At 50.0% G+C, this 19,600-nt stretch overlaps 1 protein-coding gene across 1 annotated transcript in view; it reads left to right on the top strand.

The window, feature by feature from the left end:
* The first annotated feature begins 5,460 nt into the window (after positions 1-5,460).
* otud4 (OTU deubiquitinase 4) overlaps positions 5,461-19,600 on the top strand; it is a 28,598-nt gene continuing 14,458 nt past the window's right edge. The window contains exons 1-9 of the mRNA XM_031791606.1: positions 5,461-5,565; positions 7,258-7,363; positions 11,412-11,476; positions 11,572-11,672; positions 11,769-11,878; positions 12,585-12,762; positions 14,158-14,317; positions 15,167-15,214; positions 18,722-19,490. Of these exons, the coding sequence (XP_031647466.1) occupies positions 11,447-11,476; positions 11,572-11,672; positions 11,769-11,878; positions 12,585-12,762; positions 14,158-14,317; positions 15,167-15,214; positions 18,722-19,490 (1,396 nt within the window). The 5' untranslated portion in view covers positions 5,461-5,565; positions 7,258-7,363; positions 11,412-11,446. The remainder of the gene's footprint in view (positions 5,566-7,257; positions 7,364-11,411; positions 11,477-11,571; positions 11,673-11,768; positions 11,879-12,584; positions 12,763-14,157; positions 14,318-15,166; positions 15,215-18,721; positions 19,491-19,600) is intronic.

Here is a 19,600-nt window from a genome sequence, read left to right as displayed (position 1 = left end):
ATGGATACAATATGTTCAGGAGGGACAGAAATAGATATGGAGGGTGGAGTTGCAGTTTACATCCAGAGTCAGATTCCAGCTAAACAACGTCAGGACTTAATGTTGACTGATTAGAGACACTGTGGGTACAGCTGCTATAGGCTCTATGGGTACAGCTGCAATAGGCTCTTTGGGTACAGCTGCTATAGGCTCTATGGGTACAGCTGCAATAGGCTCTTTGGGTACAGCTGCTATAGTCTCTATGGGTACAGCCACTATAGGCTCTATGGGTACAGCCACTATAGGCTCTATGGGTACAGCTGCTATAGGCTCTATGGGTACAGCTGCTATAGGCTCTATGGGTACAGCTGCTATAGTCTCTATGGGTACAGCTGCTATAGGCTCTATGGGTACAGCTGCTATAGGCTCTATGGGTACAGCTGCTATAGGCTCTGTGGGTACAGCTGCTATAGGCTCTATGGGTACAGCTGCTATAGGCTCTATGGGTACAGCTGCTATTATCTCTATGGGTACAGCTGCTATAGTCTCTATGGGTACAGCTGCTATAGTCTCTATGGGTACAGCTGCTATAGGCTCTATGGGTACAGCAGCTATAGTCTCTATGGGCACAGCCGCTATATTCTCTATGGGTACAGCTGCTATAGTCTCTATGGGTACAGCTGCTATAGGCTCTATGGGTAGATAGAGCTATAGGCTCTGGGTACAGCTGCTATAGTCTCTATGGGTACAGCTGCTATTATCTCTATGGGTACAGCTGCTATAGTCTCTATGGGTATAGCTGCTATAGTCTCTATGGGTACAGCTGCTATAGGCTCTATGGGTACAGCAGCTATAGGCTCTATGGGCACAGCCGCTATAGTCTCTATGGGCACAGCCGCTATAGTCTCTATGGGTACAGCTGCTATAGTCTCTATGGGTACAGCTGCTATAGGCTCTATGGGTACAGCTGCTATAGGCTCTATGGGTACAGCTGCTATAGGCTCTATGGGTACAGCTGCTATAGGCTCTATGGGTACAGCTGCTATAGGCTCTATGGGTACAGCTGCTATAGGCTCTATGGGTACAGCTGCTATAGGCTCTATGGGTACAGCTGCTATAGGCTCTATGGGTACAGCTGCTATAGGCTCTATGGGTACAGCTGCTATAGGCTCTATGGGTACAGCTGCTATAGGCTCTATGGGTACAGCTGCTATAGGCTCTATGGGTACAGCTGCTATAGGCTCTATGGGTACAGCTGCTATAGGCTCTATGGGTACGGCTGCTATAGGCTCTATGGGTACGGCTGTTATAGGCTCTATGGGTACAGCTGCTATAGGCTCTATGGGTACAGGAGCTATAGGCTCTATGGGTACAGCTGCTATAGGCTCTATGGGTACAGCTGCTATAGGCTCTATGGGTACAGCTGCTATAGGCTCTATGGGTACAGCTGTTATAGGCTCTATGGGTACAGCTGCTATAGGCTCTATGGGTACAGCTGCTATAGGCTCTATGGGTACAGCTGCTATAGGCTCTATGGGTACGGCTGCTATAGGCTCTATGGGTACGGCTGCTATAGGCTCTATGGGTACGGCTGCTATAGGCTCTATGGGTACGGCTGCTATAGGCTCTATGGGTACGGCTGCTATAGGCTCTATGGGTACGGCTGCTATAGGCTCTATGGCTACGGCTGCTATAGGCTCTATGGGTACAGCTGTTATAGGCTCTATGGGTACAGCTGCTATAGGCTCTATGGGTACAGGAGCTATAGGCTCTATGGGTACAGCTGCTATAGGCTCTATGGGTACAGCTGCTATAGGCTCTATGGGTACAGCTGTTATAGGCTCTATGGGTACAGCTGCTATAGGCTCTATGGGTACAGCTGTTATAGGCTCTATGGGTACAGCTGCTATAGGCTCTATGGGTACAGCTGTTATAGGCTCTATGGGTACAGCTGCTATAGGCTCTATGGGTACAGCCGCTATAGGCTCTATGGGTACAGCTGCTATAGGCTCTATGGGTACAGCTGCTATAGGCTCTATGGGTACAGCTGCTATAGGCTCTATGGGTACAGCTGTACCACGTAGGAAACCTATACTAGTTGGTTGCTGCTATAAGCCACCTGGTGCGGATGTCAAAATATCACGAGGACATAAAAAAATAAGATGTTTTGACTTGGACACATGGATTTCAATTACACAAACATCCACGCGATTTAATCAAATCTATCGCGTGTAGCATCGCACCCAAGTGGTAATGGGAAAATAAGAACTTGTTCTTAAACTGACTTGCCTCGTAAAATAATACAAATGCAACTATTCCTCAGTAAAAATGTGAGTCAACCGAACTTCATATTAACAACCCACCACTAGTTGTTGCATGTTAGAGCTCCCATCCTTTCCACTATTTTGTTCTGTCACATGAAGATGCTCGCATGATGCCCTTTTCACAATGGTGTTTTACTGCTAATTGCATTATGGGAACGAACATTTGCTTAATAAACTATTATTTCTTCACATTATAAAACTTATTTTAATCTAAATGTTCTGATCTCTTTCATCAGACTTTAAAAAATAAATATAATGTAGCTTAGGCTTGTTGATTGTATGAATTTGGGAATCTATCGTCCCACAACTGTCCCAGAGTCTGTTTGGACAGCCAGATCAACTTTCTTATTAGGGTTTGACAGTAGATTGACATGTTGGCTAGTGATTCTGCTGTTCATGTTGGCTAGTGATTCTGCTGTTCCTTACTATAGTAGATTGACATGTTGGCTAGTGATTCTGCTGTTCATGTTGGCTAGTGATTCTGCTGTTCATGTTGACTAGTGATTCTGCTGTTCATGTTGGCTAGTGATTCTGCTGTTCATGTTGGCTAGTGATTCTGCTGTTCATGTTGGCTAGTGATTCTGCTGTTCATGTTGGCTAGTGATTCTGCTGTTCATGTTGGCTAGTGATTCTGCTGTTCATGTTGGCTAGTGATTCTGCTGTTCATGTTGGCTAGTGATTCTGCTGTTCATGTTGGCTAGTGATTCTGCTGTTCATGTTGGCTAGTGATTCTGCTGTTCATGTTGGCTAGTGATTTTGCTGTTCATGTTGGCTAGTGATTCTGCTGTTCATGTTGGCTAGTGATTCTGCTGTTCATGTTGGCTAGTGATTCTGCTGTTCATGTTGGCTAGTGATTCTGCTGTTCATGTTGGCTAGTGATTCTGCTGTTCATGTTAGCTAGTGATTCTGCTGTTCATGTTGGCTAGTGATTCTGCTGTTCCTTACTATAGTAGATTGACATGTTGGCTAGTGATTCTGCTGTTCATGTTGGCTAGTGATTCTGCTGTTCCTTACTATAGTAGATTGACATGTTGGCTAGTGATTCTGCTGTTCATGTTGGCTAGTGATTCTGCTGTTCCTTACTATAGTAGATTGACATGTTGGCTAGTGATTCTGCTGTTCATGTTGGCTAGTGATTCTGCTGTTCATGTTGGCTAGTGATTCTGCTGTTCATGTTGGCTAGTGATTCTGCTGTTCCTTACTATAGTAGATTGACATGTTGGCTAGTGATTCTGCTGTTCATGTTGGCTAGTGATTCTGCTGTTCATGTTGGCTAGTGATTCTGCTGTTCATGTTGGCTAGTGATTCTGCTGTTCCTTACTATAGTAGATTGACATGTTGGCTAGTGATTTCGCGGTTCGTTACTATAGTAGATTGACATGTTGGCTAGTGATTCTGCTGTTCATGTTGGCTAGTGATTCTGCTGTTCATGTTGGCTAGTGATTCTGCTGTTCCTTACTATAGTAGATTGACATGTTGGCTAGTGATTTCGCGGTTCGTTACTCGTCTTGTTGGCTTAGGGAAACTACACTGAACAATAATATAAACTCAACATGCAACAATTAAACATATTTTATTGAGTTACAGTTCATTTTAGGAAATCAGTCAATTTAAATAGAATTCATTAGGTCTTAATCTATGGATTTCACATGACTGGGAATACAGATATGCATCTGTTAATCACAGATACCTTTAAAAGGGTAGGGGTGTCGATCAGAAAACCAGTCAGTATCTTGTTCCACCATTTGCCTCATGCAGCGCGACACATCTCCTTCACATAGAGTTGATCAGGCTGTTGATTGTGGCCTGTGGAATGTTGTCCCACTCCTCTTCAATGGCTTTGGGAAGTTGCTGGATATTAGCGGGTACTGGAACACGCTGTCGTACATGTCGATCCAGAGCATCCCAAACATGCTCAATGGGTGACATGTCTGGTGAGAATGTAGGCCATTGAAAAACTGGGACATTCTCAGCTTCCAGGAATTGTGTACAGATCCTTGCGACATGAGCCTGTGCATTATCATGCTGAAACATGAGGTAATGACGGCGGATGAATGGCACGATAATGGGCCTCAGGATCTCATCACGGTATCTTTGTGCATTCAAATTGACATCGATAAAATGCAACTGTGTTCGCTGTCCGTAGCTTGTGCCTGCCCATACCATAACCCCACCACCACCATGGGGCACTCTGGTCACAACCTGACATCAGCAAACCGCTCGCCCACACGACACCATACATGCTATCTGCCATCTGTCCGGTACAGTTGAAACCGGGATTCATCCGTGAAGAGAACACTTCTCCAGGGTGTCAGCGGCCATCGAACATTTTCCCACTGAAGTCGGTTACTACACCGAACTGCAGTCAGGTCAAGACCCTGGTGAGGACGACGAGTTTCCCTGAGACGGTTTCTGACAGTTTGTGAAGAACTTCTTAGGTTGTGCAAACCCTCAGTTTCATCAGCTGTCTGGGTGGCTGGTCTCAGACGAACCTGCGGGTGAAGAAGCCTGATGTGGAGGTCCTGGGTTGTCGTGGTTACACGTGGTCTGCGATTGTGAGGCCGGTTGGACATACTGCCAAATTCTCTAAAACGATGTTGGTGGCGGCTCATGGTAGAGAAATTTACATCTGGTGGACATTCCTGCAGTCAGCATTCCAACTGCACGCTCCCTCAAAACTTGAGACATCTGTGGCATTGGACTGTGTGACAGAACTTCACATTTTAGAGTGGCCTTTTATTGTCCCCAGTCCAAGGTGCACCTGTGTAATGATCATGGTGTTTAATCAGCTTCTTGGTATGCCCACACCTGTCAGGTGGATGGATTATCTTTGCAAAAAAATATGGAACATTTCATATGGAACATTTCTGGGATCTGATATTTCAGCTCATGAAACGTTGTACCAACACTTTACGTTCATATTTTTTGTTCAGTATAGATGTGGACAGTTATTTTTATCCGAATTTTCTAAGGATTGCACAAATCGTTGCATCCTCGATTTTGCATGTTCTGTTCATGTGAGTTACCATATTCTAAATCTTAATGATTTACTATATTACCTAATCGGCTTTAAGCACTAAATTAATTTGGGTCCGGTAAATTTCTCAAATGTTCAGTAAATAAAAAACGGGACCGGATAAATGTCCGTCGCCACGGAAACCCGGGTCTGAATATATATATATATATATATATTTATGTCGTTGTGATCTACAGGAGCCAGGATGGACCAGCTGGACCTGCAGGCCGGGGACTCACCGTTAAGGTAACTATAGGGCGCACACACACACACACACACACACACACACACACACACACACACACACACACAGTAGAGTAGGCTTCTTTCTCTGTTCTCTCTGTTATTGATCTCTCTCGGTTTATTGGTTATTGATTTGTAATGAATGTTACATTGGTATCCTGAACGTTTCAAAATCCCGAACGGAAAAAAATTCAAATCAACAATGCAGCTGGCTACTCTCTTTTCGCTGATGATGCCAGTGTGTGTTCAGTCTTCGGTCTGTCCTTTTAAAATATCCTAGCCAGAATAAGGATATGCTGGCTACGATACATCGCGTTGAGGTGTCACTACAGCCCCGGGTTTGATCCCAGGCTGTGTCACAGCTGGCCCCATGAGGCGGCGCACAGTTGGCCCAGCATCGTCCGGGTCAGGGGATGGTTTGGCCGGCCTGGGATTTCCTTGTCCCATCGCACTCTCGCGACTCCTTTATGGCGGCGGGCCTGCAAGCTGATTTCGGTATTGGTGCGGCTGGCTTCTGGGTTAAGCGAGCTGTGTGTCAAGAAGCAGTGTGAAGCTGTCATCAAGGCAAAGGGTGGCTTCTTTGAACAATCTCATCAAATATATTTTGATTTATTTAAACGTTTTTTGGGGGGTTACTACATGATTCCATATGTGTTATTTCATAGTGTTGATGTCTTCACTATTATTCTACAATGTAGAACATAGTACAAAATAAAAACCCTTGAATCAGTTGAGTGTCTATATAAAAATAACTATTTGTTATATATATTTTTATTTATTTATATCCTATAAATAGCCTATCCTAGGAGTGGATTTAAAAAATGAGTTTTCTATTAAATGTATTTGGTGATTAACTAACTTCTAAAAGTATTGTTTTTGTTGCCAGGCAGAATGCAGGCAGCTCTATTATTTGATTGACAGTTCTGGTTGCCTAGTGATGGAAGTTAGTCCTGCTTCAGAAGCGGTACTCCTTTACAGACGAGTTAAATGGTGCATCGACCATTAACCAGGGAAGTTATTACAAATATATATTTTTTTGGGGGGGGTCTGAATCTAAAAAGCCGTAGTGAACCCTTCCAGACAAACAAGGCCGACGCGCTTTCAAAGGTATATGACTGCGGTTCTGGAGGCGAAGGGGGGGTACGACCCAGTACTAATAACGGGCCTAATTGGACCAGTACTAGATGGGTGTATCTAATAAACTGTGGTCTACGGCCTAATTGGACCAGTACTAGATGGGTGTATCTAAACTGTGGTCTACGGCCTAATTGGACCAGTACTAGATGGGTGTATCTAAACTGTGGTCTACGGCCTAATTGGACCAGTACTAGATGGGTGTATCTAATAAACTGTGGTCTACGGCCTAATTGGACCAGTACTAGATGGGTGTATTTAATAAACTGTGGTCTACGGCCTAATTGGACCAGTACTAGATGGGTGTATCTAATAAACTGTGGTCTACGGCCTAATTGGACCAGTACTAGATGGGTGTATCTAATAAACTGTGGCCTCCGGCCTTATTGGACCGTTATTCTGCATTGTGAATTTAATCATTTTTTTTCCCTTATAGTTTTAATTATTATTATTATTATTATTATTTTATTTTTTTATGGCAGTTTAAACGTTATTAAGCAGAATTGTAAATTTGTCACATCCCTGGTTGTTTATTGGTTTGGTTATTGCTGTGTGTTTCAGGGTCGAGGAAGTCGAGGCCCACCCTTCTCCAACAGGGTCAGACGTTCTCTCAACCCCTTCCTCTACAGAAACACTGAGTACGATGTCTGGGTCAAGTCCAAGAGAGGTACGTTTTTAAGATACTTCCTTTTAAATCCAATTACCTCAAGAAGGATTTCAGACATTTAAAAGACGAGGGATATAGAAAGCACTTTGTCCAGACAGCTGATACAGCAGTCGGTCATCTGTACGTGCTGTCAACGTATGAGTAGGTTTATCTGTACGTGCTGTCAACGTATGAGTAGGTTTATCTGTACGTGCTGTCAACGTATGAGTAGGTTTATCTGTACGTGCTGTCAACGTATGAGTAGGTTTATCTGTACGTGCTGTCAACGTATGAGTAGGTTTATCTGTACGTGCTGTCAACGTATGAGTAGGTTTATCTGTACGTGCTGTCAACGTATGAGCAGGTTTATCTGTACGTGCTGTCAACGTTTGAGTAGGTTTATCTGTACGTGCTGTCAACCTATGGGTCGGTCATCTGTACGTGCTGTCAATTTATGAGTAGGTTTATCTGTACGTGCTGTCAACGTATGAGTAGGTTTATCTGTACGTGCTGTCAACCTATGGGTCGGTCATCTGTACGTGCTGTCAATTTATGTACGGCAGCTAGCCTAGCGGTTAAGGTCACTGGTTCAGGATCCCCTAAACAGGCAACAACTGGGCGCTGGTGACGTTGATTAGGGCAGCCCCCCCACACTGCTCTGATTTAGGGGTTAAATGCAGAAGATGCATTTCCAGTGAATGCCTTGTTCAGGGGAACAGTGGGGGTTAACTGCCTTGTTCAGGGGAACAGTGGGGGTTAACTGCCTTGTTCAGGGGAACAGTGGGGGTTAACTGCCTTGTTCAGGGGAACAGTGGGGGTTAACTGCCTTGTTCAGGGGAACAGTGGGGGTTAACTGCCTTGTTCAGGGGAACAGTGGGGGTTAACTGCCTTGTTCAGGGGAACAGTGGGGGTTAACTGCCTTGTTCAGGGGAACAGTGGGGGTTAACTGCCTTGTTCAGGGGAACAGTGGGGGTTAACTGCCTTGTTCAGGGGAACAGTGGGGGTTAACTGCCTTGTTCAGGGGAACAGTGGGGGTTAACTGCCTTGTTCAGGGGAACAGTGGGGGTTAACTGCCTTGTTCAGGGGAACAGTGGGGGTTAACTGCCTTGTTCAGGGGAACAGTGGGGGTTAACTGCCTTGTTCAGGGGAACAGTGGGGGTTAACTGCCTTGTTCAGGGGAACAGTGGGGGTTAACTGCCTTGTTCAGGGGAACAGTGGGGGTTAACTGCCTTGTTCAGGGGAACAGTGGGGGTTAACTGCCTTGTTCAGGGGAACAGTGGGGGTTAACTGCCTTGTTCAGGGGAACAGTGGGGGTTAACTGCCTTGTTCAGGGGAACAGTGGGGGTTAACTGCCTTGTTCAGGGGAACAGTGGGGGTTAACTGCCTTGTTCAGGGAACAGTGGGGGTTAACTGCCTTGTTCAGGGGAACAGTGGGGGTTAACTGCCTTGTTCAGGGGAACAGTGGGGGTTAACTGCCTTGTTCAGGGGCAGAAAGACAGAGATTTTTACTTTGTCAGCTCGGGGATTCGATCTTGAAACCTTTCGGTTACTAGTACAACACTCTAACCACTAGGATACCTGCCTCCCCCGATGACCAACAGTATGTGGACACCTGCTCGTCCGACATCTCATTCCAAAATCATGGGCATTAATATGGAGTTGGTCACCGCTTTGCTGCTATAACAGCCTCCACTCTTCTGGGAAGGCTTTCCACTAGATGTTGGAACATTGCTGCAGGGACTTGCTTCCATTCAGCCACAAGAGCATTAGTGAGGTCGGCACTGATGTTGGGTGATTAGGCCTGGCTCACAGTCGGTGTTCCAATTCATCCCAAAGGTGTTTGATGGGGTTGAGGTCAGGGCTCTGCAGGCAAGTCAAATTCTTCCACACCGATCTACACAAGCCACTACTGTATGGACTTCACTTTGTGCATCGGGGACATTGTCATGCTGAAACAGGAAAGGGCCTCGCCCAAACTATAGCCACAAAGTTGGAATCACAGAATCGTGTAGAATGTAATTGGGTGCTCTTAGTGTTAAAATGTCCCTTCACTGGAACCAAGGGGCCCGATCCATGAAAAAACAGCCCCAGACCATTATTCCTCCTCCACCAAACTTTACAGTTGGCAATATGCATTGGGGCAGGTAGCGTTCTTCTGGCATCCTCCAAACCCAGATCTGTAAGATGGTGACACGTGATTCATCACTCCAGATATGTCTGTCGGACTGCCAGATGGTGACACGTGATTCATCACTCCAGATATGTCTGTCGGACTGCCAGATGGTGACACGTGATTCATCACTCCAGATATGTCTGTCGGACTGCCAGATGGTGACACGTGATTCATCACTCCAGATATGTCTGTCGGACTGCCAGATGGTGACACGTGATTCATCACTCCAGATATGTCTGTCGGACTGCCAGATGGTGACACGCGATTCATCACTCCAGATATGTCTGTCGGACTGCCAGATGGTGACACGTGATTCATCACTCCAGATATGTCTGTCGGACTGCCAGATGGTGACACGTGATTCATCACTCCAGATATGTCTGTCGGACTGCCAGATGGTGACACGTGATTCATCACTCCAGATATGTCTGTCGGACTGCCAGATGGTGACACGCGATTCATCACTCCAGATATGTCTGTCGGACTGCCAGATGGTGACACGTGATTCATCACTCCAGATATGTCTGTCGGACTGCCAGATGGTGACACGTGATTCATCACTCCAGATATGTCTGTCGGACTGCCAGATGGTGACACGTGATTCATCACTCCAGATATGTCTGTCGGACTGCCAGATGGTGACACGTGATTCATCACTCCAGATATGTCTGTCGGACTGCCAGATGGTGACACGTGATTCATCACTCCAGATATGTCTGTCGGACTGCCAGATGGTGACACGCGATTCATCACTCCAGATATGTCTGTCGGACTGCCAGATGGTGACACGTGATTCATCACTCCAGATATGTCTGTCGGACTGCCAGATGGTGACACGTGATTCATCACTCCAGATATGTCTGTCGGACTGCCAGATGGTGACACGCGATTCATCACTCCAGATATGTCTGTCGGACTGCCAGATGGTGACACGTGATTCATCACTCCAGATATGTCTGTCGGACTGCCAGATGGTGACACGTGATTCATCACTCCAGATATGTCTGTCGGACTGCCAGATGGTGACACGTGATTCATCACTCCAGATATGTCTGTCGGACTGCCAGATGGTGACACGTGATTCATCACTCCAGATATGTCTGTCGGACTGCCAGATGGTGACACGTGATTCATCACTCCAGATATGTCTGTCGGACTGCCAGATGGTGACACGCGATTCATCACTCCAGATATGTCTGTCGGACTGCCAGATGGTGACACGCGATTCATCACTCCAGATATGTCTGTCGGACTGCCAGATGGTGACACGCGATTCATCACTCCAGATATGTCTGTCGGACTGCCAGATGGTGACACGTGATTCATCACTCCAGATATGTCTGTCGGACTGCCAGATGGTGACACGCGATTCATCACTCCAGATATGTCTGTCGGACTGCCAGATGGTGACACGTGATTCATCACTCCAGATATGTCTGTCGGACTGCCAGATGGTGACACGTGATTCATCACTCCAGATATGTCTGTCGGACTGCCAGATGGTGACACGCGATTCATCACTCCAGATATGTCTGTCGGACTGCCAGATGGTGACACGTGATTCATCACTCCAGATATGTCTGTCGGACTGCCAGATGGTGACACGTGATTCATCACTCCAGATATGTCTGTCGGACTGCCAGATGGTGACACGTGATTCATCACTCCAGATATGTCTGTCGGACTGCCAGATGGTGACACGCGATTCATCACTCCAGATTTTGTATTTTTTTATGCAGTCAAATACAAAAGTTTTTATTTTTTGGGGCTTAATAGTTGTTCAATAGTCTTTTTTTGTTTATAGTAAATGACAATTGAAAACAATAACCTTGGTACCTGTGGCGGTGTCATGGTGATCTTGTTCACCTGTTATAACTTGGTTACTTCCTGTTTCAGCTCAGCAGAAGCTGGATTTCTGCATCGCCGCTGGGATGCAGTATACAGTGGGAGACAAGTGCAAGGTACGGTGTGTGTGTGTGTGTGTTTGAGGTCTTCTCTCTACTGACTTTTTGTGTGGATGCTCTCTGATAGTGTAGTTCTGTCCCGCCCCCTCTAGGTTCGCCTTGACAACGGTGGGCGTTACTATGGCGCCTACATCCAGGAAGTGTCGCCTGACAACGGGCCCGTCACTGTCTTCATAGAGGAACTGGGCAAGAAGTAGGTCATCTCTCCTCTCCTTATATTATCTTTGTTCTCTGATTTACTCTTTTTTTAAATATGTTTTATATAACATTAATTTGTGTGTTTGTCCAGACACACTGTGTCCCTCTGGAACCTGCGTCCCCCCACAGATGATACGTTGTCCTGGAGCACGGTGGCCCGAGACGGAAAGAGACTGAACAACGGCTCTGCTCCAAACTCTGGTAAGGACAAACTGTCCCCTAGCCCCCTAATCTCTGTTAAGGGCCTTAAACATGTCCCCTACATCTGCCCCTAGTCTTTGGTAAGGCATTACCCATCTCCCCTAGCCACTAACTCTGTGAAACCTCTTGCATTTTCCCAACAGTATTCTTGAATAACCTTTTCCTGCTCTGGATTCGAGAGTCTTTGATCGATCTCTTGTGTTCTGGAATATAGTTGTTTTAGAATGAGCTGTGTTCTGGAATATAGTTGTTTTAGAATGAGCTGTGTTCTGGAATATTAGTTGTTTTAGAATGAGCTGTGTTCTGGAATATAGTTGTTTTAGAATGAGCTGTGTTCTGGAATATAGTTTTAGAATGAGCTGTGTTCTGGAATATAGTTGTTTTAGAATGAGCTGTGTTCTGGAATATAGTTGTTTTAGAATGAGCTGTGTTCTGGAATATAGTTGTTTTAGAATGAGCTGTGTTCTGGAATATAGTTGTTTTAGAATGAGCTGTGTTCTGGAATATAGTTGTTTAGAATGAGCTGTGTTCTGGAATATAGTTGTTTTAGAATGAGCTGTGTTCTGGAATATAGTTGTTTTAGAATGAGCTGTGTTCTGGAATATAGTTGTTTCAGAATGAGCTGTGTTCTGGGAATATAGTTGTTTTAGAATGAGCTGTGTTCTGTTGTTGAACACTCTCAACTCTTCCCTCTCTCTCTCTCCAGATTGGGAGGGCAGGGGAAGAGGGAGGAAGTCAGGGAAGCCTTCAACGCCGTCGGCAACGCCGTCTGTCTCCCAGGCTAAAGGACCCTCCCAAAGTGGTGGGCGTGGTGTCCAGAAGCAGCACTCTTGGCCCCTGCAGGCCACCGTAGAGGAGGGAGGTGTCCGGAGCACCAACACCAGGTCTGTTTGGACCCCAATACTACATTTTTACACAGATCTCAGATGGGAAAACAAACCATCAATCTACAAACAATTTCCCCATAATGACAAAACAAAACACGTTAAATTTTTTGGGGCAAAACCCTGAAATATCACATTTACATAAGTATTCAGACTCAGTACTTTGTTGAAGCACCTTTTGGAAGCGATTACAGAATTGAGTCTTCTTGGGTATGACCTTACAAGCTTGGCACACCTGTATTTGGGGAGTTTCTCCCATTATTCTCTGAAGATCCTCTCAAGCTCTGTCAGGTTGGATGGGGAGCGTCACTGCACAGCTATTTTCTGGTCTCTCCAGAGATGTTCGATCGGGTTCAAGTCCGGGCTCTGGCTGGGCTACTCAAGGACATTCAAAGACTTGTCCCGAAGCCACTCCTACGTTGTCTTGGCTGTGTGCTTAGGGTCGTTGTCCTGTTGGAAGGTGAACCTTCACCTCAGTCTGAGGTTCTGAGCGCTCTGGAGGAGGTTTTCATCAAGGATCTCTCTGTACTTTGCTCTGTTAATCTTTCCCACAATCATGTTTTATGGGATCCATTTTTTGAATAAGTCCGGAAATGAACAATGTGTGAAAAAGTCAAGGGGGTCTGAATACTTTCCGAATGCACTGTTACTCGTTATTAACTGTGTGGCTGGTTATTGACTGGCTGGTTATTGGCTGGTTATTGACTGGCTGGTTATTGACTGGCTGGTTATTGACTGGCTGGTTATTGACTGGCTGGTTATTGACTGTGTGGCTGGTCCTTGACTGTGTGGGCGGTCCTTGACTGTGTGGGCGGTCCTTGACTGTGTGGGCTGGTTATTGACTGTGTGGGCTGGTTATTGACTGTGTGGGCTGGTTATTGACTGTAGTGGCTGGTTATTGACTGTAGTGGCTGGTTGTTGACTGTAGTGGCTGGTTGTTGACTGTAGTGGCTGGTTGTTGACTGTAGTGGCTGGTTGTTGGCTGTAGTGGCTGGTTGTTGACTAGTGGTTGGCTGTAGTGGCTGGTTGTTGACTGTAGTGGCTGGTTGTTGGCTGGTTGTTGACTGTAGTGGCTGGTTGTTGACTGTAGTGGCTGGTTGTTGACTGTAGTGGCTGGTTGTTGACTGGTTGTTGACTGTAGTGGCTGGTTGTTGACTGTAGTGGCTGGTTGTTGGCTGGTTGTTGACTGTGGGCTGGGTATTGACTGTGTGGGCTGGTTATTGACGGTGGGGCTGGTTATTGACTGTGTGGGCTGGTTATTGACTGTGTGGGCTGGTTATTGACTGTGTGGGCTGGGTGTTGACTGTGTGGGCTGGGTGTTGACTGTGTGGGCTGGGGTGTTGACTGTGTGGGCTAGGTATTGACTGTGTGGGCTGGTTATTGACTGTGTATCAGGAGACCCTCTTCCAGCTCCGTGTCAGAGGCAGCATCAGTAGCAGCAGTAGCAGCATTCGGTCTGTCAGAGGCCCAGCGTCAAGCCAAAGAGGAGGAGCAGAGGAACATGGCCCTGCTGGAGATGGAGCTACGGGATGAGAGAAGCTTCCCTGCATTGGGGGTGAGGAGGAGGCGTGTGTTTGGGGGGGGTGAGGAGGAGGCGTGTTTCTGGGGGGGGTGAGGAGGCGGCGTGTGTCTGGGGGGGTGAGGAGGAGGGCGTGTGTCTGGGGGGGTGAGGAGGAGCAGAGGAACATGGCCCTGCTGGAGATGGAGCTACGGGATGAGAGAAGCTTCCCTGCATTGGGGGTGAGGAGGAGGCGTGTGTCTGGGGGGGGTGAGGAGGAGGCGTGTGTCTGGGGGGGTGAGGAGGAGGCGTGTGTCTGGGGGGGTGAGGAGGAGGCGTGTGTCTGGGGGGGTGAGGAGGAGGCGTGTGTCTGGGGGGGGTGAGGAGGAGGCGTGTGTCTGGGGGGTGAGGAGGAGGCGTGTGTCTGGGGGGGTGAGGAGGAGGCGTGTGTCTGGGGGGGTGAGGAGGAGGCGTGTGTCTGGGGGTGAGGAGGAGGCGTGTGTCTGGGGGGGTGAGGAGGAGGCGTGTGTCTGGGGGGGTGAGGAGGAGGCGTGTGTCTGGGGGGGTGAGGAGGAGGCGTGTGTCTGGGGGGGTGAGGAGGAGGCGTGTGTCTGGGGGGGTGAGGAGGAGGGCGTGTGTCTGGGGGGGTGAGGAGGAGGCGTGTGTCTGGGGGGGTGAGGAGGAGGCGTGTGTCTGGGGGGGTGAGGAGGAGGCGTGTGTTCTGGGGGGGTGAGGAGGAGGCGTGTGTCAATGTTTTTTGTTAAGACTATACTTGACCCATGATAAACTTCTCCTCTCTCTGTCCCCTCTGTCTCTGTCCCCTCTGTCCCTGTCCCCTCTGTCTCTGTCCCCGCTGTCTCTGTCCCCGCTGTCCCTGTTCCTGCTGTCTTTCTGTCTCGCTCTCAGGTGGTGTCTAATGCCAGTGAGGTGAAGAAGAGGACAGGCAGAGGCATGGTGAGTTCCATTCTAAACACTTTGAATTGTCTTTATTTCTCAACTGTGGGTCGGTTGTCTGGAGGGCCTGTGGGTTGGTCTGTCTGGAGGGCCTGTGGGTTGGTCTGTCTGGAGGGCCTGTGGGTTGGTCTGTCTGTCTGTCTGGAGGGCCTGTGGGTTGGTCTGTCTGGAGGGCCTGTGGGTTGGTCTGTCTGTCTGGAGGGCCTGTGGGTTGGTCTGTCTGTCTGGAGGGCCTGTGGGTTGGTCTGTCTGTCTGGAGGGCCTGTGGGTTGGTCTGTCTGTCTGGAGGGCCTGTGGGTTGGTCTGTCTGTCTGGAGGGCCTGTGGGTTGGTCTGTCTGTCTGGAGGGCCTGTGGGTTGGTCTGTCTGTCTGGAGGGCCTGTGGGTTGGTCTGTCTGTCTGGAGGGCCTGTGGGTTGGTCTGTCTGTCTGGAGGGCCTGTGGGTTGGTCTGTCTGTCTGGAGGGCCTGTGGGTTGGTCTGTCTGTCTGGAGGGCCTGTGGGTTGGTCTGTCTGTCTGGAGGGCCTGTGGGTTGGTCTGTCTGTCTGGAGGGCCTGTGGGTTGGTCTGTCTGTCTGGAGGGCCTGTGGGTTGGTCTGTCTGTCTGGAGGGCCTGTGGGTTGGTCTGTCTGTCTGGAGGGCCTGTGGGTTGGTCTGTCTGTCTGGAGGGCCCTGTGGGTTGGTCTGTCTGTCTGGAGGGCCTGTGGGTTGGTCTGTCTGTCTGGAGGGCCTGTGGGTTGGTCTGTCTGTCTGGAGGGCCTGTGGGTTGGTCTGTCTGTCTGGAGGGCCTGTGGGTTGGTCTGTCTGTCTGGAGGGCCTGTGGGTTGGTCTGTCTGTCTGGAGGGCCTGTGGGTTGGTCTGTCTGTCTGGAGGGCCTGTGGGTCGGTTTGTCTGTCTGTCTGGAGGGCCTGTGGGTCGGTTTGTCTGTCTGTCTGGAGGGCCTGTGGGTCGGTTTTGTCTGTCTGTCTGGAGGGCCTGTGGGTCGGTTTGTCTGTCTGTCTGGAGGGCCTGTGGGTCGGTTTGTCTGTCTGTCTGGAGGGCCTGTGGGTCGGTTTGTCTGTCTGTCTGGAGGGCCTGTGGGTCGGTTTGTCTGTCTGTCTGGAGGGCCTGTGGGTCGGTTTGTCTGTCTGTCTGGAGGGCCTGTGGGTCGGTCTGTCTGTCTGTCTGGAGGGCCTGTGGGTCGGTCTGTCTGTCTGTCTGGAGGGCCTGTGGGTCGGTCTGTCTGTCTGTCTGGAGGGCCTGTGGGTCGGTCGTCTGTCTGTCTGGAGGGCCTGTGGGTCGGTCTGTCTGTCTGTCTGGAGGGCCTGTGGGTCGGTTTGTCTGTCTGTCTGGAGGGCCTGTGGGTCGGTCTGTCTGTCTGTCTGGAGGGCCTGTGGGTCGGTTTGTCTGTCTGTCTGGAGGGCCTGTGGGTTGGTCTGTCTGTCTGTCTGTCTGGAGGGCCTGTGGGTTGGTTTGTCTGTCTGTCTGGAGGGCCTGTGGGTTGGTCTGTCTGTCTGTCTGGAGGGCCTGTGGGTTGGTTTGTCTGTCTGTCTGGAGGGCCTGTGGGTTGGTCTGTCTGGAGGGCCTGTGGGTTGGTCTGTCTGGAGGGCCTGTGGGTCGGTTTGTCTGTCTGTCTGGAGGGCCTGTGGGTTGGTCTACCTGTCTGGAGGGCCTGTGGGTTGGTCTGTCTGGAGGGCCTGTGGGTCGGTCTACCTGTCTGGAGGGCCTGTGGGTTGGTTTGTCTGTCTGTCTGGAGGGCCTGTGGGTTGGTCTGTCTGTCTGTCTGGAGGGCCTGTGGGTCGGTCTACCTGTCTGGAGGGCCTGTGGGTCGGTTTGTCTGTCTGTCTGGAGGGCCTGTGGGTCGGTTTGTCTGTCTGTCTGGAGGGCCTGTGGGTCGGTTTGTCTGTCTGTCTGGAGGGCCTGTGGGTCGGTCTGTCTGTCTGTCTGGAGGGCCTGTGGGTTGGTCTGTCTGTCTGTCTGGAGGGCCTGTGGGTTGGTCTGTCTGTCTGGAGGGCCTGTGGGTCGGTCTGTCTGTCTGTCTGGAGGGCCTGTGGGTCGGTTTGTCTGTCTGTCTGGAGGGCCTGTGGGTTGGTCTGTCTGTCTGTCTGTCTGGAGGGCCTGTGGGTTGGTTTGTCTGTCTGTCTGGAGGGCCTGTGGGGTTGGTCTGTCTGTCTGTCTGTCTGGAGGGCCTGTGGGTTGGTTTGTCTGTCTGTCTGGAGGGCCTGTGGGTTGGTCTGTCTGGAGGGCCTGTGGGTTGGTCTGTCTGGAGGGCCTGTGGGTTGGTCTGTCTGGAGGGCCTGTGGGTTGGTCTGTCTGGAGGGCCTGTGGGTTGGTCTGTCTGGAGGGCCTGTGGGTCGGTTTGTCTGTCTGTCTGGAGGGCCTGTGGGTCGGTTTGTCTGTCTGTCTGGAGGGCCTGTGGGTTGGTCTACCTGTCTGGAGGGCCTGTGGGTTGGTCTGTCTGGAGGGCCTGTGGGTCGGTCTACCTGTCTGGAGGGCCTGTGGGTTGGTTTGTCTGTCTGTCTGGAGGGCCTGTGGGTTGGTCTGTCTGTCTGTCTGGAGGGCCTGTGGGTTGGTCTACCTGTCTGGAGGGCCTGTGGGTTGGTCTGTCTGGAGGGCCTGTGGGTCGGTCTACCTGTCTGGAGGGCCTGTGGGTTGGTCTGTCTGTCTGTCTGGAGGGCCTGTGGGTCGGTTTGTCTGTCTGTCTGGAGGGCCTGTGGGTCGGTTTGTCAGTCTGTCTGGAGGGCCTGTGGGTCGGTTTGTCTGTCTGTCTGGAGGGCCTGTGGGTCGGTTTGTCTGTCTGTCTGGAGGGCCTGTGGGTCGGTTTGTCTGTCTGTCTGGAGGGCCTGTGGGTCGGTTTGTCTGTCTGTCTGTCTGGAGGGCCTGTGGGTTGGTTTGTCTGTCTGTCTGGAGGGCCTGTGGGTTGGTCTGTCTGTCTGTCTGTCTGTCTGGAGGGCCTGTGGGTTAGTTTGTCTGTCTGTCTGGAGGGCCTGTGGGTCGGTTTGTCTGTCTGTCTGGAGGGCCTGTGGGTCGGTTTGTCTGTCTGTCTGGAGGGCCTGTGGGTCGGTTTGTCTGTCTGTCTGGAGGGCCTGTGGGTCGGTTTGTCTGTCTGTCTGGAGGGCCTGTGGGTCGGTTTGTCTGTCTGTCTGGAGGGCCTGTGGGTCGGTTTGTCTGTCTGTCTGGAGGGCCTGTGGGTCGGTTTGTCTGTCTGTCTGGAGGGCCTGTGGGTCGGTTTGTCTGTCTGTCTGGAGGGCCTGTGGGTCGGTTTGTCTGTCTGTCTGGAGGGCCTGTGGGTCGGTTTGTCTGTCTGTCTGGAGGGCCTGTGGGTCGGTTTGTCTGTCTGTCTGGAGGGCCTGTGGGTCGGTTTGTCTGTCTGTCTGGAGGGCCTGTGGGTCGGTCTGTCTGTCTGTCTGTCTGGAGGGCCTGTGGGTCGGTTTGTCTGTCTGTCTGGAGGGCCTGTGGGTCGGTTTGTCTGTCTGTCTGGAGGGCCTGTGGGTGTTTTTGACGCTAATCTTTACCTGTTGTGTTTTGTAGAGGAGATCAACACTAGAGGAGGAGAGGAAGACCCCATCACCTCCTACTCCTACCCTTCCTCCTACTCCTACCCTTCCTCCTACTCCTAACCTTCCTCCCACTCCTAACCTTCCTGCTACTCCTACCCTTCCTCCCACTCCTAACCTTCCTCCCACTCCTAACCTTCCTGCTACTCCTACCCTTCCTCCCACTCCTAACCTTCCTGCTACTCCTACCCTTCCTCCCACTCCTAACCTTCCTCTCACTCCTAACCTTCCTGCTACTCCTACCTTTCCTCCTATTCCTACCCTTCCTGCTACTCCTACCCTTCCTCCCACTCCTACCCTTCCTAATACTCCTACCCTTCCTAATACTCCTACCCTTCCTGCTACTCCTACCCTTCCTGCTACTCCTACCCTTCCTCCAACCACCATTCCTTCCATCCCTATCCATGTCAACTCCTGGCCTAAAACAACTGCGGCTGTTCCGGTCGTCCCCAACCCTCACCTCGTCCCACCTGTGTCTGGGGTTTTAACTGCCCTACCTCTGGTGACCTCTGTGCCCGACACGGTGACCTCTGTGCCCGACACGGTGACCTCTGTGCCCGACACGGTGGACCAATCCCCTCAGACAATACAGACTGTCCCTCTCAACCCCCCCTCTCTGAATCTCACCCACCCCTCCTCTCTTCCACAATCTGGTCAACCCTATCTACCCCAATGTTCTCTCTCCCAGCCCCCCCTCTCCCTGGATCCTCCATCCGGTGAGGTCTCCTCAGCCTACACCCCAGGTAACATCCCCTAAAGTGTTCCACTCAACTTTTTGTGTTTGTTTTCTATGTTACCTAATAAAGAAGGGATTTACTTGTCTCTCCTTGTAGTTTACCTCTCAGTTCATCTC

This window comes from Oncorhynchus kisutch, linkage group LG16, assembly GCF_002021735.2.
Source record: "Oncorhynchus kisutch isolate 150728-3 linkage group LG16, Okis_V2, whole genome shotgun sequence".
Taxonomy (NCBI): Eukaryota; Metazoa; Chordata; class Actinopteri; order Salmoniformes; family Salmonidae; genus Oncorhynchus; species Oncorhynchus kisutch.
The sequence above is the reverse complement of the archived record's forward strand: the minus strand, read 5'-3'. Positions and strand labels throughout refer to the sequence as shown.